Here is a 26,115-nt window from a genome sequence, read left to right on the forward strand (position 1 = left end):
ACAGTACAGTTAAGTGTTGCAATTCATGGGCTTCTTAATAAAAGTGGTTTGATTATATTGTACAATTTGTTTTTTACTGAAGACATCCCCTCCCCCCTCTCAAGGGAGTTGCATTTATGCTAGTGAGGAGCTCTTGATCCAAGTCATTGGACCTGTTCTCCCCTTCCTTGGATCAGAGCTGAATGCCTCTTATTTTCCCAGTGGATTTACCACTTTTCTCTGACTACTAATAATTTTGCAGAAGACCGTTTCATAAATGACATCAATCATATTTTTGTCTTGATGCTTGTTGTCATTTTGCTTGGTACATTACCACTACATTGAAAACTAATGATAAAAGTTCATTAAAATTGTGTATGTGTGTGTGCACGTGCCCATGCATGCATGCCTCTGTGTGTGTGTGTGTGTGTGTGTGTGTGTGTGTGTGTGTGTGTGTGTGTGTGTGTGTGTGTGTGTGTGTGTGTGTGTTACAAAAAAATGTAGGTGCAGCTATACATGTTCTCACTATTTATTTGTAGTACAGTACACATATACATTGTATATGTATATTGTTTTCTGAATATTGTCTATCACTACAGTATTGTATTTCAATCTACCTCTTAGAATACAGCAGAAGATAAAATAGATGAGGAAAGTGGACCTAAGGAGAATTGCAGTAATGAGTACTGTAAATTGGGATGTGTCTGCGACTCTCTAACCTGTCGACGAAGAAGTAAGTTATTTCGATTTCATATTTACTGTGTCAGGTTTGGTATCAATCTAATTGTTATTCATTCATTATTTTATTTTCCTGTTGTATATTAGGATGACACTCATTACTGTTGAAAGGCTTTCAGTCCTGTTCAGTGATTCTTTTGTGGGGAAAAAGATTTTAATATCTGTTCTTTAAATTTTTAAAAATTAAACTTTCAGATGTGTCAATCAAAAGTAGTAATTTTTTATTTTAAGGGAATTGAACTATACATTCAGGCAACTTAGCCATACTTCATCATAATTTTTTGTACAGTATTTGTTGTTTTCAGTGTCATAATATTTATACTGTAGAAAGAACTTTAGCTCTTCTCTTTAATGGTCTTTAATAAAGGGTGTTTCGCTTTATTTAGGTATGGAGCATTGTGGACGTATTGAATGTATGTTTGAATGTAGCTGTCGAGATGAGAGTTGGAAGCACTCTGTGTCTGGTAGCGGAAGAACCATGAATGCTGTTTCAATTTTCAACCTGGATCGTGAGCAAAAGGAAGGACTTGCTTTAAGAGAAAAGGTTTGTAGACTACATGTCTGTACCTAGTGGTGACCTGTACTTAGCTCTGTGAAGACTTGTTTGTGTGCTCTCTGTGAATCTGAACCAGGATGCCCTCTCTTGAGCAACTCTACCAGCAACTAAAAGAGGACCTTAGGGTTGGTAAGCTGGAGATACAGCGATTAATGGAGGAGAGCAAGAGGATTCATAGTAATCCTGTTGTGAGTCCTCATGTAAAGAGGGGAACCTGGTCAGTGGATGCACAACATGGAACCAAGCTGAGGATCAAGAAGACTGTTGGAGAGGCAGAAACAACGAAGAACCAGAAGACTACTGTGGAAACTTCCAACCCATTTTCGGTGCTTCCTGATGAATGTGGGTTGTCTACTGGGATCGTCACAAAGAGCACCAAGGAAGCATTGGCAGACGTGAGTGAAACATTCCTAGAAACCCCAAAGAAGACCATCGAGAACGTCACGACGAATTCCACAAGTGAAGGTAAGAACACTATTTTAGTTGGAGACAGTCAGGTTAAGTGTATGGATAGGACCTTTTGTCTTAGGGACAGGTAGAGGAGGCAGAGGGTATGTTTTCCTGGGTCTATGATGGGGGATATTGTTAGCCGTCTGGACGACATCATGAAAAGTAATGGGAGCAGTCCTATTATCTGCCTCAATGCGGGAGGCAATGATGTCAGCAGATGTAAGAGTGAGGACCTGATTAGCAGGTATAGGTCAGCAATAGAGATAATTAGGAAGAAGGGTGGGAACCCTGTTATACGTGGTATTTTGCCAAGGAGAGGAGTTGGAAATGAATGGTTGTCCAGGGCAATTGGTGTCAATTGCTGGCTGGACAAATACTGTAAGGAAAATGCAGTAACATTCATTGACAACTGGGACCTCTCCTACGGCAAAAATGACATGTATGCCAGGGATGGGGTACACTTGGTCTGGGATGGGGCACAGGCAACGGCAGTGGAGGGAGCTGTTAGGACTTTAAACTAGGAATAGTTAGTGGCATGGGTTCTGGCGGGAAAACAGTCAAGTCCCAGTGTAGTAATATTATGAGCTCTAGGGGAACTAGTAATAGGCAGAATGAGGTGGATATTGGAAAACCAATGGCACTAGGTGACAAGGACAGTAACAGGTTTAGTGGAAAAACAGAAATGAGCACGAAGGGTAAAGAGAAAGGAGTGTCTTTCAATGTATATTATGCAAATAGCCGTAGTGCTAGGAATAAGATGGACGAGTTGAGATTAGTTGTAAGTGCAGGTAACGTTGATGTATTTGTCATAACTGAGACGTGGTTTGATTCAAAAAGTCGGGACATGCCTGCAGAATGTCACATTCAGGGTTTTAAATTGTTCCAAGTACATAGAAGTATCAGGAAGGGGGGTGGGGCATTGTATGTCCGAGAACGCTTGAACTGTTGCATAAAAACGTGTATTAAGTCTGAAGTAACACATACAGAGTCTGTTAGGATAGAATTTTCAGAGGGGCATGAAAAATTGATTTTAGGAGTGATATACCGTCCCCCAAACTTCGATAGGGACCAAGGGAGACTACTATGGGAGGAAATTGATAAGGCCACAAGGCACGATAACGTAGTAATTCTAGTGATATTGATTGGAATTTCTTGACTGGGAATTTAGAATCTAACGACTTCTTAGAAGTAGTTCAGGATTGTTTTTTGAAGCAGTTTGTGACAGAGCCTACAAGGGGAAATAATCTGCTTGACTTGGTTCTGGCAAACAAAGAAACCCTTGTTAATAATTTAGAAATTACAGAGGAACTCGGCACAAGCGATCACAAATCAATTACCTTTAGCATTGAATGGAAGTATGGCAGTAGGGATAATTCAGTAATGGTCCCAGATTTTTCCTTAGCAGATGACAATGGGCTTAGAAAACACTTATCATCTGTGGACTGGGGTAACGAAGAGAACTATCAGTATGACAGCTTTCTTAACACAATACATGCTGCCCAAAGAACGTTTATCCCATATAAGGAAATTAGATCAAATAGAAATGACCCAAAATGGATGAAAATAGGCTCAAATATCTTTTAGGGCAGAAGAAAGGAATTTATAGACGAATCAAAAGAGGTGAGGGTCATCTTATAAATCAATATATTGACATTAAGAGGGACGTTAAAAAGGGGATAAGAAAAGCTAAATGGGAATACGAAATTAAAGTTGTCAGGGATTCGAAAGCCAACCCAAAAAGTTTTTTTTCCAGGTGTATAGAACAAAAGTTAGGGATAAGATAGGTCCCCTTAAAAATAACTATGGGCATCTTACTGACAAAGAGAATGAAATGTGCTCGATTTTAAATAATTATTTTCTCTCGGGTTTAGACACTAACAATATTCCAGTAATTAATTTTTATAATGTGCCTGAAGAAGATAAATTATGTAACGTCACAGTCACTAGTGAAATGGTTATGAAACAAATAGACCGGCCGAAACAAAATAAGTTGCAGGGTCCTGATGAGCCTTTCTCAAGGGTTCTTAAGGAAAGCAAAATGAGATTCTGTGAACCATTAACTGATATGTGGAAGATGGCTAATGTAATTCCTATTTTTAAAGCAGGGGACAAGTTGTTACCTTCAAATTACCGCCCAGTAAGCCTGACCTCAATTGTAGGCAAATTACTAGAGTCAGTTATAGCTGAGGCCATCTGGATAAGCATAATCTGATTAATGATACTCAGCATGGATTCACGAGAGGCCGTTCTTGTCTAACTAATTTATTAACTTTCTTCAGTAAAGCTTTTGAGGCTGTTGATCACGATAAAGAATTTGATACTGTTTATTTAGATTTTAGTAAGGCTTTTAATAGAGTTCCACACCAAAGACTGTTAAAGAAAGTGGCAGCTCATGGCATTGGGAAAAAAGTGCTCTCGTGGATCGAGTCATGGCTCACAGACAGGAAGCAGAGAGTGTGCATAAATGGGTTTAAATCCGAGTGGATATCTGTCTTAGGCCCGTTGTTGTTTATAATATATATCAATGATTTTGATGAGGGAATTACAATTGAGATGAGCAAATTCGCCGATGACACAAAGGTAGGTAGGATAATTGATTCAAACGTAGATATCAGGGAACTTCAGGAGGATTTAGACAAACTCAGTACCTGGTCAGAAAAGTGGCAGATGCAGTTCAATGTAGATAAATGCAAGGTTCTGAAGCTCAGGAGTGTCCATAACCCTAGCACTTATAAGTTAAATAATGTGGAACTTAGCCATACAGATTGCAAAAAGGACTTGGGGGATATGATAAGCAGTAACCTTAAACCAAGACAGCAATGCCTAAGTGTACGTAATAAGGCAAACAGATTACTGGGATATATATCAAAAAGTGTAAGCAATAGAAGTTCAGAGGTTATATTTTAGCTTTATACATCATTAGTAAGGCCTCGCCTAGATTATGCCGCTCAGTTCTGGTCTCCATATTATAGAATGGACATAAATTCATTAGAAAACATTCAGCATAGAATGACTAAATTAATACATAGCATTAGAAATCTTCCTTATGAAGAAAGATTGAAGACCCTTAACCCTTTGACTGTCGCAGGCCCCTTTCTGAAACTGTCATTCTATGTCGCAAAATATTCGAAAAAAAAAAAAAATTCTTACCAAAACGTTTGGATTATTTTACTGAGTGTTTTAAGCCTAAAAAAAATTTTTGCCATCAGTACTTACCGAGATACAGAGGCACAAAGTTGGCAGAAAATGAGCGGCATATGGCAACAGCGGCGAATGCCGCCCACCCGGTATTCTTTTATTTACTCCAGTTCGAAGGTTTCTTGTATTTTCCAGTATTTTTCTTTTCTAAGTAATTTATGTGGCCTGTGAGACCAAAGTAAGATGCAATGTTCAAATATACACTCATTGTTTACAACACAATAACTGAACAAACATTATCACTATTAGTTTGTGTATAAAACTTTTTTACACAAACAAACAATACAAAACATTGTTTATTACTATTGTTCCATAATATATATACAGATGTACAGTCACTGAACACTTTCCTAGAACTGCTGCAGCTTATGGAACTCCTTGAAGCATGGGTATATGCAGAGTGGCACTTGACACTCCTCACACATAAAACAAGTGTCTCTGCATGTTTGTGGGTGTTTTGTGGTATGTCCACATACAAAACACCTCTTCTGAGCACTTTTCTTGAAAGCAGTAGGAGGCAGTTGTATGGGGTAGTGATCACCAGGCCTCAAACGAGATGGTGTATTTTGGTAATTTCGTGGGCGCTGGTCTATTGCAGGTGTTGCTCCTTGATACTTGGCGATTATTTGTCTGATGACTGACAAACAAAATTCACCGTATTTTGGTTTGTTGTTGGTCCTCAACTTGTATATGTTATAAGCATTTAGCATGGAAATATCAACAAGTTGGAAAAAAAGTTTTATATACCACTTATAACTCTTGTGTACACAATCAGCAAACCCAATCTGCATGTCACATTTGTCCACTAAGTGAATATTGAGGTTGTAGTCCATGACAGCTGTGCCTGCCAGTATGTGCCATTTCGTTTTGGTGAGCTGATGTCAACAATGTGACATCATGTTTGTCATGCCACAGAAATGCCATGGTGTCATTGGCAGCAAAGGCTTGCACCTCACCTCTGCGAGTGCCAGCATCGAACCTTGGCATATGTTTACGATTACCACACACTGTGCCACACACATCTGTCAGGTTCACTTGCAAGAAATCACTGAGTATGGGGCTTGTGTACCAGTTATCAGTAAATAATATATGCCCCTTACCAAGATATGGTTCCATCATTGTTTGAACTACATCACCAGAGATACCCAATAACTTCCTGGTATCTCTCAATGTATTACTGCCAGTGTACACAATGATATCCAAAATGAGGCCACTTTTGCAATCACACAGTACAAATAACTTTATACCAAAGTGTTTTCTCTTGCTTGGTATGTATTGCTTGAATGAGAGTCTTCCCTTGAATAAAATGAAAGACTCGTCAATAACAAGCTTCCTGAAGGGATAAAAATACATGCAACACTTTTGTTTCAGGTACATAAACACATTTCTGATCTTATATAACCTGTTGCTTCTGTCAAGCCTTGTTTTGTCTGAAAAGTGTAACATACGTAACAGTATCAAAAAACGATTCACACCTATAATGTCACTAAAACCTGGGGTTGAAATCAGGCGTTCTGTTGCCCAGTATGTGGTGACAGTGTGCTTATACACATGTGGCATAAGCATTATTGTGGCAAAAAACAGGTACATTTCTGCCACAGTTGTGTCCTTCCACTGGTGTAGCCGTGATCTTAGTGAGAGAATTGTATTTGCCATGGTGTACTCATAGTATGTGTTGGTTTCCCTGACAATAATGTCCAGAATAACTGAAAGCATTCCATTATTATTATTATTATAATCAAGGGGGAAGCGCTAAACCCGTAGGATTATACAGCGCCTGGGGGGGGGGATGTGGAAGGCATTCAGGCTTAATTCGGGGAACTGGAGCACAGATCCAATTCCCTAAATCAAGAGCCAGTAGCATTGTTCCCAAGTGTACACGATGGCCGTATTCCACTTTGTGTTTCATCAAAGTCATGGGGACTGAGAACAAACTCGTCACCTTCCTGCCAATCCCAGATGTGGTCTGCTGGTGGGTTCTGCATATTGAAACATGGTTGTGCAGGTTGTGGGAGTGTGGGGTTGGGTGAAGCTGGTTGTGCAGAGTCAGCAGCGTGGGTAGTAGCATGGCCCGCTGCCGGTGCTACATGACTCATGCCACCATCACTATCACCACCATGCTGCCTCACTCACATCATTCATACCCACGTAACAATATTGTCATCTTCACTATAGGTCGTGGTGTAGGGCCACGGGATGTGCTCCAAGATTTACTCCTTACCCGTGGAACAGCATATGAAACACTACCAGACCGCATGCTACGTCGTATATACTGCTGCTTCACTGGGGAATATTCACCCTCACTGTCACAACTAGAGCTGCTTTCAGTAACTTTGAAATCACCATCACTATCACTTTCACTGCTCACATCTGAGTCGTGTACACGGGCAAATAGTTTCCTCTTTCGTCCTAGTACAGGTGAACGTGAATGAGCTGGCCAAGCACCAGAGGTGGTAGGTCATGGGTCATCTGGGTTTTCATCACTAATTCCGTTATCCTGGGCTCTTTTTTCGGTCACACTTGCTTGAAAACCATGGAATTCACTTTCACTGACACTTTCATCGCTGTTAGAGCTATCGCTTGGGAACAAAAGACCTCCAATCCGCCGAGGAGTGAGGAACTTCTTACTGCGAGGCATGGTGAAAATGGACTACCAAGATGGCGTTCCCACAATGCACCACTGAGTCCCAGATTTTTTTCACAGGGTACACACCCACCACTCAGACCCATTCTCTCTCATGTAGGCCTACCAGCATTCTCCCGCTCGATTTGAAGCTGATAGAATTTACGCGTATAAATACGTCAGAAACAGTGGCGCGTAAGACGTATATATACGACGTAAACAGTCAAAGGGTTAAATTGCATTCACTTGTTAGACGAAGAATGAGAGAAGACATGATCGAAGTGTATAAGTGGAAGATGGGTATTAACCCTTAAACTGTGCAAATGTAGATCTATGTTTGCACGCGCAATGCTCTGACCTTGATTTTCTCCATAAGAAACAGTGTAAAAACGTAGATCTACGTGTTCGGAGCGCTACACGAGCAAACGTAGGTCTACGTTTGGACAGCTTAACCCCTTGACTGTCGCAACCCCCAATCCTGAGATGTCTCCTGGTGTTGCAAAATTTAAAAAAAAATTATTGTTTTCTTATGAAATGATAGAGAATCTTTTCCCGATTGTAATGACACTAAAAAAAACAAAATTTGATGGAAAGCTGACGGAATTACGCTCTCGCAAAGTTAGCGACCTCAGCGATATTTACAAATCCGCGATTTCGCCCACTTTGAGCCCTATTTTCGGCTAATTCCATTTTTTCAGTCGACCAAACTCATAGCTATTTCTTTAGAACTTCGTTTTTTTCTATCGATTGAGTACAAGACACTGCCCATATACCAATTTCAACTACTCAATAACGTGGTCAGAAATTTGCAATTTGGCCAATTTCACGAAAATTAAAAAATATGACAATTTCAAAATAAGGTCCAGAATGAACAATGCAGGCATTCCTGGCTCTAAAATAACATTTTCTTTGTTCATCAGTCACGTCTCCAGGCCCCTCTGATATTACTCTTGCTTTCTATTTTGAATTTTTATTCAAAATAGGTCCTTTTTATAAAAAAATCAATCAAAATCACCTCTATTTCAATAATATATTTTCCATTCTATCAAATGAGACCAAAAAAACAAGAATACAACCATAAATACTATCCGAAAATAGACCACAAAGTCGGCATTTTAATTTAAAAAAAAACGGTCGGAGTTTTTTTTTTCTCATTATGCACTCTCTGCGCCAGGATTTTTTTTATATGGGCACACTGACCACACAGACCCATTCTCTCACATGTGGGCCTACCAGCTTGATTTGAAGCTGCTAGAATTTATGAGTACAGTGGACCCCCGCATAGCGACTTTAATCCGTGCAAGAGGGCTGGTTGTTATGCGAAATGTTCGGTATGCGAATGAATTTTCCCCATAAGAAATAATGGAAATCAAATTAATCCGTGCAAGACACCCAAAAGTATGAAAAAAATTTTTTTACTACATGAAATATACATTTTCCTACACACAAAGAGAAGGATACATGCACAATAGTAGAGTAGTACATGCACACTATATATTGTGCATGTACTACTCTACTAAATGAAGAATAAATGACACTTACCTTTATTGAAGATGCAGCAATGACTGATGAGACACTGTGTCCTGGGAGTGCCTTTTCCTCCTGAGTACTGTAGGTCCTGTTTGGCATTTTCTTCCAGAACAGGCCTTATCACACTGTGTATGCCACTACGATTCTTAAATCTCTCAAACCAACCTTTGCTGGCTTTAAATTCACCAATATGAGCACTAGTTCCAGGCATTTTTCCCCTGTTCACCTGGGTGTTAGTCGACTGGTGTGGGTTGCATCCTGGGAGACAAGATTAAGGACCCCAATGGAAATAAGTTACAGTCTTCGATGACACTGACTTTTTTGGGTTATCCTGGGTGGCAAATCCTCTGGGGTTAATTGTTTCTTGGTATTCTCAATAAGCCACACCAACAACGGTGCTACAGCAGCAGCAGCAGCTGACGGTGGTACAACAGCAGCAGACGATGCTACAGCAGCAACAGACGATGCTACAGCAGCAACAGACGATGCTACAGCAGCAGCAGACGATGCTACAGCAGCAACAGACGATGCTACAGCAGCAGCAGATGATGCTACAGCAGCAGCAGACGATGCTACAGCAGCAGCAGACGATGCTACAGCAGCAGCAGCAGACGATGCTACAGCAGCAGCAGCAGACGATGCTACAGCAGCACAGACGATGCTACAGCAGCAGCAGACGATGCTACAGCAGCAGCAGACGATGCTACAGCAGCAGCAGACGATGCTACAGCAGCAGCAGACGGTACTACAGCAGCAGCAGCAGCTGACGGTGGTACAACAGTAGCAGCAGCTGACAATGCAGCAGCAGCTGACAGTGCAGCAGCAGCTGACGGTGGTACAGCAGCATCAGCAGCTGTACCACCAATAGTAGCGATGGTTGATTGGGGTTTATTATACAACCTGACCAGCTCTGAGACACGCACTCCACTTTCATACTTATCAATGATCTTTTTCTTCATCTCTATAGTAATTCTCACCCTTATTGCTGTAGGGTTGGCACTAGAAGCTTTCTTGGGGCCCATGGTCACTTATTTTCCAGAAAAAATCACCAAAAACACTGTAATAATACGAAATGTTCCGATTGTATGCTTGGATGTTACCGCGGAGGCTGGCTGGTAAACAATGCCACCGGCGGAACATGTGAGCGTGGCTCAGGCCGCACATTGGACGCGTCTCGGACGAAGAGCAGTGAGCGGGTTTTTGGGCGGTATGCGAGGCAAAATTTTTGCGAAAGCGAGCGGTATGCGGATTGTACGGTATGCGATGCGTACGGTATGCGGGGGTCCACTGTATATATACGTCAAACACGGTACCTCTTAAGACGTATACATGTATATATGACTGAAACAGTCAAAGGGTTAAGGGTTAATAAAGGGGATATTAGTAAGATCTTGAGGATATCTCTCCATGATAGAACCCACAATAATGGATTCAAATTAGACAAGTTTAGATTTATAAAGGATATAGGAAAGTATTGGTTTGGAAAAAGGGTAGTTGATGAGTGGAGCAGTCTGTCTAGTAGGGTTTCTTTCAACAAATCGGCTGTTTCCCACCGAGGCAGGGTGGCCCAAAAAGAAAAACAAAAGTTTCTCTCTTTAATTTTAGTAATGTATACAGGAGAAAGGGTTACTAGCCTCTTGTTCCCGGCATTTTAGTCACTTCTTACGACATGCATGGCTTACGGAGGAAGAATTCTGTTCCACTTCCCCATGGAGATAAGAGGAAATAAACAAGAACAAAAACTAGTAAGAAAATAGCAGAAAACCCAGAGGGGTGTATATATATATATGCTTGTACATTCATGTGTAGTGTGACCTAAGTGTAAGTAGAAGTAGCAAGATATGCCTGAAATCTTGCTTGCTTATGCTAGTAGGGTTATTGAGGCTAAAACCTTGGGTAGTTTAAAATTTAGGTTGGATAAATACATGAATGAGAGGGATGGGATTTGCATATGAGTTAATAGCATTATCAAAGCTTATTGCTTAGGTAGAATTGAAAATTGGGTTGGGCAAATATTTTGTTAAGAGGGATGGATTGTGACGGACTTGCCTAGTATGGGCCAATAGGCCTGTTGCAGTGTTCCTCCTTTATGTTCTGTTCCCATTCTCCTTACCTCCCACCTTTTATCCATCCTTGTCATACCTCCCTCCATCTCTCCCTCTCCTTTCTTCTTCTATCCCTTCCTCATTTTGTCCTTCCCTCCACCTTCCCTTCTCCCCTCCCCTTAACTTTTTCCCTTCCCTTTCCTTTCTCCCTTCCTCTTCCTTACCTCCTTGTCCTCCTCTCCTCTTCATCCTTGTCCTCTTCCTCATCCTTGTTTTCATTCGCCTTGTCCTCGTCCTCTTTGTTTTCGTCCTCATTGTCCTCGTTCTCCTTGTTTTCATCCTCCTTGTCCTCTTCATCCTCTCCCTCATATTTGTCATCCTCTACTCTTCTTCCTCCCCATTTCTTCCCTTCTTCTCGCCCTCCCTCTAATTTTATTTCTTCCTCTTTCTACTCTTCTCCTCTTCTTTCTTCCTCTTTCTCCTCTGTTATTCTTTCTTCCTCATCCTTTTCCTACTCTTCCTCCTCCTCTCTCTCTATCATCATCTTTCCCCTCTTATTCTTCTTTCTCATCTTCATCTTTGTCCTTTTCTCTTCCTCTTCCTACTCTGTTTTCTCCTAGTTCTCAAAGGACACCAGTATCTTCACATAACTGACACTATTACTAATAAACTCCTAATACATGTTCATTTCCCAAGGCTGCATATTTGGTCCTCTTTTGCTCTTCATGTGTAATAATTATCTTCTTAATGCCGCTCAACACCTCAGACCAGTTATGTGTTGTTGATATTATATGTCATTCCAAGATTTGACTTTATCACCATAAATACCAGCTGGTGAAGAATTTAAAAAAAAATTCACACATGGATGTCAACTAACAAGATTACATTTAGCATGCAAAACCTTATTATGTATATTTTTTTTTAGCACATCAGCTGTTTCCCACCGAGGCAGGGCGACCCAAAATGAACGAAAAACCCCAAAAGAAAGGAAAAACTTTCATCATCATTCAACACTTACACCATCATTCATACATAATCACTGTCTTTGCAGGGGTGCTCAGATACGACAGCTTGGACATCCCTCCAGACTGCCAAATCCCAGACCCCTCCTTTAAAGTGCATGCATTGTACTTCCCATTTCCAGGACTCAAGTCCGGCTAACCGATTTCCCTGAATCCCTTCACAAAATATTACCCTGCTCAGACTCCAACAGCTCGTCAGGTCCCAAACACCATTCATCTCCATTCACTCCTATCTAACAAGCTCACGCAAGCTTGCTGGAAGTCCAAGCCCTTGCCCACAAAACCTCCTTTACCCCCTCCCTCCAACATTTTTGGGGATGACCCCTACCCCACCTTCCTTTCCCTACAGATTTATACACTCCAAGTCATTCTACTTTATTCCATTCTCTCAAAATGACCAAACCACCTCAACGGCCCCTCTTCAGCCCTCTGACTAATACTTTTAGTAACTTCACACATCCTCCTAATGTCCACAGTACGAATTCTCTGCATAATATTTACACCACACATTGCTCTTAAACAGGATGTCTCCACTGCCTCCTTGCTGCAGAATTTATAATGCTTCACACCCATGTAAGAGTGTTGGTACCACTATACTCTTGTACATTCCCTTCTTTGCCTCTATGGATAACGTTCTCTGTATCCACAGATACCGCAATGCACCACTCACCTTTTTTTCTTCATCAATTCTGTTGTTAGCCTTATCCTTCATAAACTCATCTGCTGACAAGTCAACTCCCAAATATCTGAAAACATTCATTTCTTCCATACTCCCTCCCTCCAATGTGATATCCAATTTTTATTTTTATTTTTATTGTATATTGTTTGGAAATAGATTTCCAAAACTAAGTAGGCTACAGAATAAATGACATTCTAAAAAAAATAGCAGACATGTAATTATTGTGTTTGTTTTAGGATTTCAGAAAGACAGTAATTGAAACTGGATCTGAGGTAATTTTGGTTGGAGCAGAGAGAAAGAAGAGAGAGCGCCGGATTCCTGGTAGGTACCGAGATGCAGCACTTTGGACAGGGACTGATTATATTGCCGAGGACAGCCCCAGCACCCTTAGTGAACCTGAAACTCCATTGCTGCCAGGTATATTGCTTCTTGTAACCTCCAGAGATTATCAAGGATTCATTATTACAGTACTCAACTAATTCAGCAAATTTTGTGCAGTTAGTAATTAATTTGCAGATATGTATCATTTGATGTTATTGAGTCCAGCTGCACAGTCTACACTTTCATATGTGAACTTATTATATAAACCTTTCATAATAGGTCCAGTAACATTTTCCTATAATTAGCCTTCAGCAGCCACAATACATAAATATAAAAACAATGGATATTTTTGCTACACAGTATAAAAAAATGAGAAAAATATGAGCATTGTTATTGTGTTTTTACATTATAAAATATTTCGTGATTAACAGTAGATCCCCTCCACTTACGATCTTGATTCTTTCCTGAAAATTGTTCGTTCCAGATTTGGAACCACGTTTCTTATGGATACTCATGTCATAATCTTAGATGTGTTCCCAACTATAATTCATATCTAATAAATTTTTTCAATAAAATTCAAAATAATGTACAGTACAAAGATGAGTTCTTGTTTCCATTTCCAACCTTTTCCTCCATTGTCCTATTGCCTTACTTCTCTTCCTCACTCATTCCTTCTTGCATTTCTTTCCACTCACTCTTTATCTCCCACTCTTGCATCTTACCTGACAGCACTAGCAACTGACTTATCACTGTATCGAACAATATAGTGCATATGTTCTCTTACATATGCTCACTTTTATCTTGAGGGTACAGTATCAGGTGCTTGTGGAAATACTATGGTCAAGGCAAGTGTGCACCTGGGTAAAGTATTGGGGAAAGAGAGTAGGAGAGTGGGGTCAAGTAATCTCAGCTTCCACTGCTCTGCACCTCAGTAACTGAGTAATCTATAATAAACAAACAGGAACTCTTCACTCATGCTTAAAATTAACATCCATAAAATATAATTGCCTTGATAAAGAACTAACTTTTAAAAGTACAGCCTTTCTTCACTTAGTGACGTACAGTGGACCCTCGGTTGTTGGCCATTCTGCTTAATGGCCGTTTTTTGGGTTCCCAGTTATTAGCCATTAATTCGCTTATTGGCCGTATGATACATGTCAACCTGCCACCACCAGCCGTGAGCGCATCAGCCTTGGCTTTGTCTTTACCTGGAGTTTACCTGGAGAGAGTTCCGGGGGTCAACGCCTCCGCGGCCCGGTCTGTGACCAGGTCTCTGGGCGAGTAAGGAAGCTTCTGTTCTGTTCATTTGTCCAAACATTTCACTATAATTCATTGATTTTCATGGTTATTGATTAAGTGCAACTGGGAAATTAGTAACCATGGCCCCAAAGAAAGTTCCTAGTAAATGTACTTTGGTAAAGAAAGTGAGAAACACGATGGAATTTAACCCTTTGAGGGTTTTGGACATACTAGTACGGCTTACGACCCAGGGTTTTTGACATATTAGTACGCCTAAATTCTAGCGCCCTCAAATCTAGTGGGAGAAAGCTGGTAGGCCTTCATATGAAAGAATGGGTCTATGTGGTCAGTGTGCACAGTCTAAAAAAAATCCTGCAGCACACAGTGCATAATGAGAAAAAAAAAACTTTGACCATTTTTTTGGAATAAAACAGCGACTTTGCACTGTATTTTCGTATGGTATTTATTGTTGTATTCTAGTTTTCTTGGTCTCATTTTATAGAATGGAAGACATATTACAGAAATTGAGATGATTTTGACTGGTTTTACAATGAAAGGTACCTTGAAATTGAGCTCAAAGTAGCAGAAATGTTCGATTTTTACCAAATTTCAAAAGTAAACAAATCGTGCCAAGCGTGCAATACACGTCAACTGGTGAGTCTAATATTCTTTCACAAGTGCGACCAATAATATTTATACCATTTTTTACACTAATGCAGTAGTCTGCATAACAGTAAATCTTATAGTTTTTCTGAGAATAAAAATTCAAAGCGGAAAGCAAAAGAATATAAGAGGGGCCTTGAGACGTGACTAATGACCAGAGGAAATGTCATTTTAGTGCCAGGAATGTCTTTCTTGTTTATTCTGGACCCTATTCGGAAATTGGCATCTTTTGAAATTTGTGTGAAATTGGCAAAATTGCTAAATTCTGACCACTGTACTGGATAGTTGAATTTCATAAATGGGTGGTTTCTTGCACCCATTCGATAGAAAAAATGGAGTTCTAGCGAAATATTCATGTTTTTTGTCGACTAGTACAGTGAAATTGGCCGAAAATGGGGCTCAAAGTGGGCAAAATCGCCGATGCATAAACATCGCCGAGACCGCTAACTTTGCGAGAGCATAATTCCGTAAGTTTTCCATCAAATTTCAAACTTTTGGTGTCTTTAAGATCGGGAAAAGATTCTCTATCTTTTCATAAGAGAAAATAATTTTTTTTTTTTTTAAATTTGGCCGACCCTGAGAACAAGTTTAGGAGAGGGCCTGTTGACCCTCAAAGGGTTAAGAAAGAAGTTATTGAAAAGTATGAGAGTAGTGTGCGGGTTCTGGAACTTGCCAGGATGTATGGGAAAACAAATCAACAATCACTTCTGTCCTGGCAAAGATAATGGAAGATAGGGAGAAGTTGATGGTTTTGTGAATCACCGAAAAACAATTAGCAGGAGATAGTGTTGCGGAGTCGATGATTTGTGAGAAGGCAAGGCAGTTGCATGCAGATCTTGTAAAAGAAATGCCTGGAACAAGTGCTGCTGTTAGTGAATTTAGGGCCAGCAAAGACTGGCTTTAGAGATTTAACCTTTTGACTGTTGCAAGCCCATTTCTGAAACTGTCATTCTATGTTGAAAAATATTGGAAAAATAAAAAAATTATTTTTTTCTTACCAAATGTTAGGATTATTTTGCTGAGTATTTTAAACCTAACAAAAAATTGTTTGCGATCATTACTAACTGAGATATAGAGGCATAAAGTTGGGAGAAAACGAGTCGCGTATGGCAACAGCGGCAAATGCAGCTCACCCCATACACTTATATTTGCTCCTATTCGAAGGTTTCTTGTTTTTTCCACTACAGTACTTCATTTTTTCAGGTAACCTACATGGCCTGTGAGACCAAAGTAAGGTGCAATGTACGTATATATACATGTAGTATACAACACAATAAGCGCCCAAAGATAATTATCAATACAGTGGACCCCCGGTTTACGATATTATTTCATTCCAGAAGTATGTTCAGGTGCCAGTACTGACCGAATTTGTTCCCATAAGGAATATTGTGAATTAGATTAGTCCATTTCAGACCCCCAAACATACACATACAAACGCACTTGCATAAATACACTTACATAATTGGTCGCATTGGGAGCTGATCGTAAACCGGGGGTCCACTGTATATTTACAAAACTTGTTTGCACAAACAATACAAAAATTTTTTTATTACTATTGTTCTATGATATATATAAATGTACAGTCATTGGACATGTTCTTAGACGTTCTGCAGCTTGTGGAACTCTTTGAAACGTAGTTTCATACACAATGGTGTTTTACACTCCTCGCACATAAAATGAGAGTGCATATTTGTGGGCTTTTTTTTTTTTAAATGTGCACAGACAAAACACTTTGTCTGAGCAGTTTTCTTCAGAGTAGTAGATCCAATTAATCCATTTCAGACACCCAAAAATATTAACAAAAAATACATTTTATAGATTAATTATAGTTTTATATATACACAACATATTTTATGAAAAAGAGGATAAATAAATATACAAGGTATGATGTAGCACGTAATGAAAGTAGTTTATTAGATTATGTATTGGTGGATAAAAGGTTGATGGGTATGCTCCAGGATGTACATGTTTATAGAGGGGCAACTGATATATCGGATCATTATTTAGTTGTAGCTACAGTTAGAGTAAGAGATAGATGGGAAAAGAGGAAGGTGGCAACAAAAAGTAAGAGGGAGGTGAAAGTGTATAAACTAAGGGAGGAGGAAGTTCGGGTGAGATATAAGCGACTATTGGCAGAAAGGTGGGCTAGTGCAAAGATGAGTAGTGGGGGGGTTGAAGAGTGTTGGAATAGTTTTAAAAATGCAGTATTAGAATGTGGGGCAGAAGTTTGTGGTTATAGGAGGGTGGGGGCAGGAGGAAAGAGGAGTGATTGGTGGAATGATGAAGTAAAGGGTGTGATAAAAGAGAAGAAGTTAGCTTATGAGAGGTTTTTACAAAGCAGAAGTGTTATAAGAAGAGTAGAGTACATGGAGAGTAAAAGAAAGGTAAAGAGAGTGGTGAGAGAGTGCAAAAGGAGAGCAGATGATAGAGTGGGAGAGGCACTGTCAAGAAATTTTAATGAAAATAAGAAAAAAAATTTTGAGTGAGTTAAACAAGTTAAGAAAGCCTAGGGAAAGTATGGATTTGTCAGTTAAAAACAGAGTAGGGGAGTTAGTAGATGGGGAGATGGAGGTATTAGGTAGATGGGGAGAATATTTTGAGGAACTTTTAAATGTTAAGGAAGAAAGAGAGGCAGTAATTTCATGCACTGGTCAGGGAGGTATACCATCTTTTAGGAGTGAAGAAGAGCAGAATGTAAGTGTGGGGGAGGTACGTGAGGCATTACGTAGAATGAAAGGGGGTAAAGCAGCTGGAACTGATGGGATCATGACAGAAATGTTAAAAGCAGGGGGGGATATAGTGTTGGAGTGGTTGGTACTTTAGTTTAATAAATGTATGAAAGAGGGGAAGGAACCTAGGGATTGGCGGAGAGCATGTATAGTCCCTTTATATAAAGGGAAAGGGGACAAAAGAGACTGTAAAAATTATAGAGGAATAAGTTTACTGAGTATACCAGGAAAAGTGTACAGTAGGGTTATAATTGAAAGAATTAGAGGTAAGACAGAATGTAGGATTGCGGATGAGCAAGGAGGTTTCTGAGTGGGTAGGGGATATGTAGATCAAGTGTTTACATTGAAGCATATATGTGAATAGTATTTAGATAAAGGTAGGGAGGTTTTTATTGCATTTATGGATTTAGAAAAGGCATATGATAGAGTGGATAGAGGAGCAATGTGGCAGATGTTGCAAGTATATGGAATAGGTGGTAAGTTATTAAATGCTGTAAAGAGTTTTTATGAGAATAGTGAGGCTCGGGTTAGGGTGTGTAGAAGAGAGGGAGACTACTTCCCGGTAAAAGTAGGTCCTAGACAGGGATGTGTAATGTCACCATGGTTGTTTAATATATTTATAGATGGGGTTGTAAAGGAAGTAAATGCTAGGGTGTTTGGGAGAGGGGTGGGATTAAATTTTGGGGAATCAAATTCAAAATGGGAATTGACACAGTTACTTTTTGCTGATGATACTGTGCTTATGGGAGATTCTAAAGAAAAATTGCAAAGGTTAGTGGATGAGTTTGGGAATGTGTGTAAAGGTAGAAAGTTGAAAGTGAACATAGAAGAGAGTAAGGTGATGAGGGTATCAAATGATTTAGATAAAGAAAAATTGGATATCAAATTGGGGAGGAGGAGTATGGAAGAAGTGAGTGTTTTCAGATACTTGGGAGTTGACGTGTCGGCAGATGGATTTATGAAGGATGAGGTTAATCATAGAATTGATGAGGGAAAAAAGGTGAGTGGTGCGTTGAGGTATATGTGGAGTCAAAAAACGTTATCTATGGAGGCAAAGAAGGGAATGTATGAAAGTATAGTAGTACCAACACTCTTGTATGGGTGTGAAGCTTGGGTGGTAAATGCAGCAGCGAGGAGACGGTTGGAGTTAGTGGAGATGTCCTGTTTAACCCTTTGACTGTTTCCGACGTATAAATACGTCTTACGAGCCAATGTTTCTGACGTATTTATAAATTCTAGCAGCTTCAAATCAAGCAGGAGAAAGCTGGTAGGCCCACATGTGAGAGAATGGGTCTCCATGGTTAGTGTGCACCATATAAAAAAAATCGGGGAGCCAGTGGTGCATTGTGGGAATGCCATTTCAGTTGTCCATTTTCAGCATGTCTAGCGGTAAGAAATATGTGATTCCCCAGCAAATCTGGGACTCTTCTCTTCCCAAGTGATGCTCTAACACAGATGGAAGTGTCAGTGAAGCTCAATTTCATGATTTGGAGGAGTTTTAGACCAAAAGCAATGGAGGAGGAGGAGGAGGAGAAGAGGAGGAGGAGGAGGAAGAAGAAGAAGAAGAAGAAGAGGATGTAATAATATTGTTCCCTTGAAGCAAGAAAAAAAAAAGTCCACCCCATGACAGTGACAAGATAAGGGGAGATAACATCTGATAAGAGCTGACTTTGATGAGCGTAAACGAGGGTAGAGCTGATAAGGAAATATTACATGACCATCGCCCTCCCTTGTTTTTGCTGGTACACAAACATTTCTGTCTGTCCATTTGTCTGTCTGTCAAGCTCCCTGTCTGTCCATCTACCTCCCTGTCTGTCCATCTAGCTCTCTGTCTCAGAGAGAGCCACAAGACTGTGTCATCACGTTTACTCACATCTTCAAGCAGAGTATAGCACTTTGTCTGGATTTCTTGGGTTATCCTAGGTAATTTACACTATGTATACTTGTATTTATGTGTACCTGTGAGACAGAGATAGGCAGACAGATAGAAAGAGAGACAGATTGAAAGATATAGAATGAGGGAGAAAGATAATTAGATAGAATGGAGGAGGGGAAGCAGCATCCGACCCCATTGTTTTGACAGGCGGGAGGGGGAGTGAGTAATGAGACAATATGTCACTTTGACAGCTGCCGACTTCTGACTCAAAACAATTATAAGCCACACACTCGCACACAAGACAAGGAGAAGGAGGAGGAGAAGGAGGAGGAGGAGAAGGAGGAGGAGGAGAAGGAGGAGGAGGAGAAGGAGGAGGAGGAGGAGGAGGAGGAGGAGGAGGAGGAGGAGGAGGAGGAGGAGGAGGAGAAGGAGGAGGAGGAGGAGAAGGAGGAGAATGAGGAGAAGGAGGAGGAGGAGGAGGAGGAGAAGGAGGAGGAGAAGGAGGAGGAGGAGGAGGAGAAGGAGGAGGAGGAGGAGGAGGAGAAGGAGGAGAAGGAGGAGGAGGAGGAGGAGGAGAAGGAGGAGAAGGAGGAGGAGGAGGAGGAGAAGGAGGAGGAGTGTATATATATACATTGCACCTTACTTTGGTCTCACAGGCCACATAAGTTATGTGAAAAAATAAAATAGTGAAAAAAACAAAAAACCTTGAATTACAAGTAAACTAAAGTTTACCGGGTGAGCGGCAGTCGCCGCTGTTGCCATACGCGGCTCATTTTCTGCAAACTTCAAGGCTCTATATCTCAGTAAGTACCGATGGCAAAAATTTTTTTTTTGGACTAAAACACTCAGAAAAATAATCTTAACATTTTCATAAGAAAAAATAATTTTTTTTTTTTTTTGAATATTTGGCGACATAGAATGACAGTTTCAGAGAGGGGCCTGAAACAGTCAAAGGGTTAAGGGCAATGTGTGGTGTAAATATTATGCAGAAAATTCGGAGTGTGGAAATTAGGAAAAGGTGTGGAGTTAATAAAAGTATTAGTCAGAGGGCAGAAGAGGGGTTGTTGAGGTGGTTTGATCATTTAGAGAGAATGGATCAAAGTAGAATGACATGGAAAGCATATAAATCTATAGGGGAAGGAAGGCGGGGTAGGGGTCGTTTTCCAAAGGGTTGGAGAGAGGGGGTAAAGGAGGTTTTGTGGGCAAGGGGCTTGGACTTCCAGCAAGCGTGCGTGAGCGTGTTAGATAGGAGTGAATGGAGGCGAATGGTACTTGGGACCTGACGATCTGTTGGAGTGTGAGCAGGGTAATATTTAGTGAAGGGATTCAGGGAAACCGGTTATTTTCATATAGTCGGACTTGAGTCCTGGAAATGGGAAGTACAATGCCTGCACTTTAAAGGAGGGGTTTGGGATATTGGCAGTTTGGAGAGATATGTTGTGTATCTTTATATGTGTATGCTTCTAAACTGTTGTATTCTGAGCACCTCTGCAAAAACAGTGATAATGTGTGAGTGTGGTGAGTGTTGAATGATGATGAAAGTATTTTCTTTTTGGGGATTTTCTTTCTTTTTTGGGTCACCCTGCCTCGGTGGGAGACGGCCGACTTGTTGAAAAAAAAAAAATATACACAACAAACATAAATAGTACTTAAATTAGTAATAGAAAAATAAACATTTAAAATAACATTTTTACTTAACTTTATTGAAGACTGTTGATGGCATCTGGAAGATATGGAGGAGTGAGGAAGGGGTTAGTGTTTGGAAGGGGAATCCCCTTCCATAAAGACTTTAGGTACCAAGTTCTTATCTGGGGTTACTTCCATTCTTTGTCTTTTAATGCCACTAGGACCAGCTTGAGAGTCACAGGATCCCTGTTTTACAAAATTACTGTCCACAGTCATCTGTCTCTGATGCCTCTTTAAGATTTCCCTAAAATGGGACGTGGTTCTGTCACTGAACTTGTTGCGGAGATGGCTTGTTTCAGCTTGGTCAAGGTGATATTTTTCGGCAAATGCCTGCACCCTGTTCCACATTGCACAAATCTCCTTAATTTTTTATCTATTTTTGGTTAGCATATCAACACCTTTTGCAACATCACCTTCCTTGATTTCTTTTCTCTTCATCAGGATAGAAGTGATTGTTCATTTGCCATTGCCATATATCCTGGCAAACTTCACAATTTGCATACCACTCTCGTATTTTTGTACTATCCCCTTCTTCACTTCTATGGTGTCTCTCACTTTCTTTACCACAGAGATACCACTAGGAAGTTTCTTTGGGCCCATGGTAGCTTATTTCACAGTTGCACTTAATAAACAAGCACCAGACACAATGAGTTAATTGTGAAATGTTTGGATTAGCGAGCAGGTTAGTGTTTACTCAAGCATAAACAAAGCCAGACTGGCTCACGATACCTGTGCGGGGGACGCGGGCTGGCATGGACAGGCGGACAGGTCTGGTATGCGGTACTAAACATGGGGCACAGTATGAAATTTGGTACAGAATTGAGCCGAAAAAAGCGGTCTAAACTCAAAGCATATGATACTCAGTGCGTATGAAACTCAGGGTTCCACTGAACTAATAATAATAATAATAAATTTATTTTGACATGATACATGGTTGTACAAAGGAATATAATAGTTGAGTGTTCATTCCAAAAGCCCCTTGTATGCAGAGCATTTCAGGCAAACTTAAAATTAACTGAAGATAACTAAGGCTATAGCAGATCAAATGGTCATTAGATGAGTTACAGTGAGTACAAGAGAACTGAGTATTAATAGGTAATGCTGTATGGGTTGAATAAGTCTACTAGTAGAGAGTAATTACAGTTTTGAATTATTTTCTAAAAATTACAGTACAGTGGACTCTCAGTTTTCGTGTTTAATCCATTCCAGACAGATAGGCAAAAATGGAAATCAGCGAAAACTGAACCATTTTCCCCATAAGAAATAATGTAAATCCAATTAATCCGTTCTAGACACCCAGAAGTATTAACAAAAAAATTAATTTTACCTAAACCCTTTCAGGGTTGAGAGGCCCTCTCCTAAACTTGTTCTCAGGGTCGAAAATTTTTTGGTAAAAAAAATTATTTTTTCTTATGAAATGATAGAGAATCTTTTCCCGATCGTAATAATACCAAGAGTATGAAATTTGATGGAAAACTTAGGAAATTATGCTCTCACGAAGTTAGCGGTCTCAACGATGTTTACGCATCGGCAATTTTGCTCACTTTGAGTCCTATTTTCGGCCAATTTCAGTGTGCTAGTCAAGAAAAATCAAATCTATTTTGCTAGAACTCCATTTATTCTATTGAATGAGTACAAGAAACCACTCATTTACTGATTTCAAGTATCCAGTAAAGTAGTCAGAAATTGGCAATTTTGCCAATTTCACACAAATTTCAGCAGATGACAATTTCCAAATAGGGTCCAGAATAAGCAAGACAGACATTCCTGGCACTAAAATAACATTTTTCTCTCTTCATTAGTCATGTCCCCACACCCCTCTTGCATCTCTTGCTTTCCACTTTGAATTTTTATTCTCACAAAAAATAGAAGATTTACTGTTATGCAGACTACTGCATTAGTGCAAAAATGGTATAACTAATATCAGTGCACTTGTGAAAGAATATTAGACTCACCAGTTGACGTGTATTGGACGCATGGCATGATTTGTTTACTTTTGAACATTGGCCAAAATCGAACATTTCTGCTACTTTGTGCTCAATTTCAAGGTACTTTTCATTGTGAAACCAATCAAAATCATCTCAATTTCTGTCATATGTCTTCCATTCTATAAAATGAGACCAAGAAAACGAGAATCCAGCATAAATATCGTACGAAAATACACTGCAAATTGCTGTTTTAAACGATAAACACAGTCGGAGTTTTTTATTTCTCATTATGCACTGTGTGCTGCAGAAATTTTGTTTTTATACTGTACACACAGACCTATTCTTTCATATGTAGGCCTACCAGCCTTCTCTTGCTAGATTTGAAGGCACTAGAATTTACGCATACTAGTACGGCACCAACCTTGGTGTGCAAGCAGTACTAGTATGACAACGACCCTGAAAGGGTTAATGCACATTTATTCTGACCCAGTGACTGCTTCCAGTTGTCTGACCTTTGCATTAGTAAGTTTATTCAGGTACAGGTACACAAAAATACAATTACTTAAATTATCTTATAGCATACCAGCATATGTTTAGATTACCTAGGATAACCCAAAAAGTCAGACAGTGTGATTTATTTCCATTGGCATCTATGGGTAGATGTTAGAATTGATTAAACTCAGTAAACAAGGTATGGCAGTGGTAATAATAACAATAATAATAATAATAATAATACACTCTTGAAGTCATTCTGTTTCGCTCCATTCTCCATATATATATATATATATATATATATATATATATGTATTTTCTTATAGTCGGACTTGAGTCCTGGAAATGGGAGGTGCGGTGCCTGCACTTTAGAGGAGGGGTTTGGGATATTGGCAGTTTGGAGGGGTATGTTGTGTATCTTTATACGTATATGCTTCTAAACTGTTGTATTCTGAGCACCTCTGCAAAAGCAGTGATAATGTGTGAGTGTGGTGAAAGTGTTGAATGATGAAAGAATTTTCTTTTTGGGGATTTTCTTTCTTTTTGGGGTCACCCTGCCTCGGTGGGAAACGACCAACTTGTTGAAAAAAAAAAAAATTATATATATATATATATATATATATATATATATATATATATATATGAGTGAATGGAGACGAATGATACTTGGGACCTGACGATCTGTTGGAGTGTGAGCAGGGTAATATTTAGTGAAGGGATTCAGGGAAACCGGTTATTTTCATATAGTCGGACTTGAGTCCTGGAAATGGGAAGTACAATGCCTGCACTTTAAAGGAGTGGTTTGGGATATTGGCAGTTTGGAGGGATATGTTGTGTATCTTTATACGTATATGCTTCTAAACTGTTGTATTCTGGGCACCTCTGCAAAAGCAGTGATAATGTGTGAGTGTGGTGAAAGTGTTGAATGATGATGAAAGTATTTTCTTTTTGGGGATTTTCTTTCTTTTTTGGGTCACCCTGCCTCGGTGGGAGACGACCGACTTGTTGAAAAAAAAAAAAAAAAATAATAATAAGGGAGTTAGTAGATGGGGAGATGGAGGTATTGGGTAGATGGCAGGAATATTTTGAGGAACTTTTAAATGTCAATGAAGAAAGGGGGGCTGTAATTTCATGAACTGGCCTGGGAGGTATACCATCTTTTACGAGTGAAGAAGAGCAGGATGTGAGTGTGGGGGAGGTGCGTGAGGCATTACATAGAATGAAAGGGGGTAAAGCAGCTGGAACTGATGGGATCATGACAGAAATGTTAAAAGCTGGGGGGGATAGTGTTGGAGAGGTTGGTATTTTTGTTTAATGTATGAAAGAGGGGAAGGTACCTAGGGATTGGCAGAAAGCCTGTATAATTCCTTAATATAAAGGGAAGGGGGACAAAAGAGAGGAAGAAGTTTACAGAGTGTACCAGGAAAAGTGTATGGTAGGGTTATTATTGAAAGAATTAAAGGCAAGACAGAATGTAGGATTGCAGATGAGCAAGGAGGTTTTAGAGCGGTTAGGGGATGTGTAGATCAAGCGTTTACATTGAAGCATATATGTGAACAGTATTTGGATTAAGGTAGAGAAGTTTTCATTGCATTTATGGATTTAGAAAAGGCATATTATAGAGTGCATAGAAGAGCAATGTGGCAGATGTTGTAAGTATATGGAATAAATAGTAAGTTACTATATGCTGTAAAGAGTTTTTATGAGGATAGGCTTAGGTTAGGGTGTGTCGAAGAGAGGGAGACTACTTCTCCGTAAAGTAGGTCTTAGACAGGGATGTGTAATGTCACCATGGTTGTTTAATATATTTATAGATGGGGTTGTAAAAGAAGTAAATGCTAAGGTGTTGGGGAGAGGGGTGGGATTAAATTACGGGGAATCAAATACAAAATGGGAATTGACACAGTTACTTTTTGCTGATGATACTGTGCTTATGGGAGATTCTAAAGAAAAATTGCAAAGGTTAGTGGACAAGCTTGGGAGAGTGTGTAAAGGTAGAAAGTTGAAAGTAAACATAGAAAAGAGTAAGGTGATGAGGGTATCAAATGATTTAGATGAAGAAAAATGAGGTATCAAATTGGAGAGGAGTAGTATGAAAGAAGTGAGTGTTTTCAGATATTTGGGAGTTGACGTGTGAGCAGATGGTTTTATGAAGGATGAGGTTAACCATAGATTTGATGAAGGAAAAAAGGTGAGTGGTGCATTGAAGTATATGTGGAGGCAAAAAACATTATCTATGGAGGCAAAGAAGGGAATGTATGAAAGTACAGTGGACCCCCGCATAGCGACCTTAATCCGTGCAAGAGGGCTGGCTGTTATGCGAAATGTTCGCTATGTGAATGAATTTTCCCCATAAGAAAT

The 26,115-nt window shown here is 39.8% G+C and overlaps 1 protein-coding gene across 2 annotated transcripts in view; it reads left to right on the top strand.

Annotated features, from left to right (window-relative positions):
- Positions 1–26,115, top strand: part of LOC128696380 (uncharacterized) — a 320,039-nt gene that overhangs the window by 52,275 nt on the left and 241,649 nt on the right. For both annotated transcript variants that reach the window (XR_011392930.1, XM_053787632.2), the window contains exons 4-6: positions 604–712; positions 1,104–1,261; positions 13,057–13,237. Coding sequence is in view for 1 of the 2 variants with exons in the window: in XM_053787632.2 (XP_053643607.2) it covers positions 604–712; positions 1,104–1,261; positions 13,057–13,237 (448 nt within the window). In the remaining variant the exon portion in view is untranslated. The remainder of the gene's footprint in view (positions 1–603; positions 713–1,103; positions 1,262–13,056; positions 13,238–26,115) is intronic.

The sequence above is a fragment of the Cherax quadricarinatus genome, chromosome 39, assembly GCF_038502225.1.
Source record: "Cherax quadricarinatus isolate ZL_2023a chromosome 39, ASM3850222v1, whole genome shotgun sequence".
Lineage (NCBI taxonomy): Eukaryota > Metazoa > Arthropoda > Malacostraca > Decapoda > Parastacidae > Cherax > Cherax quadricarinatus.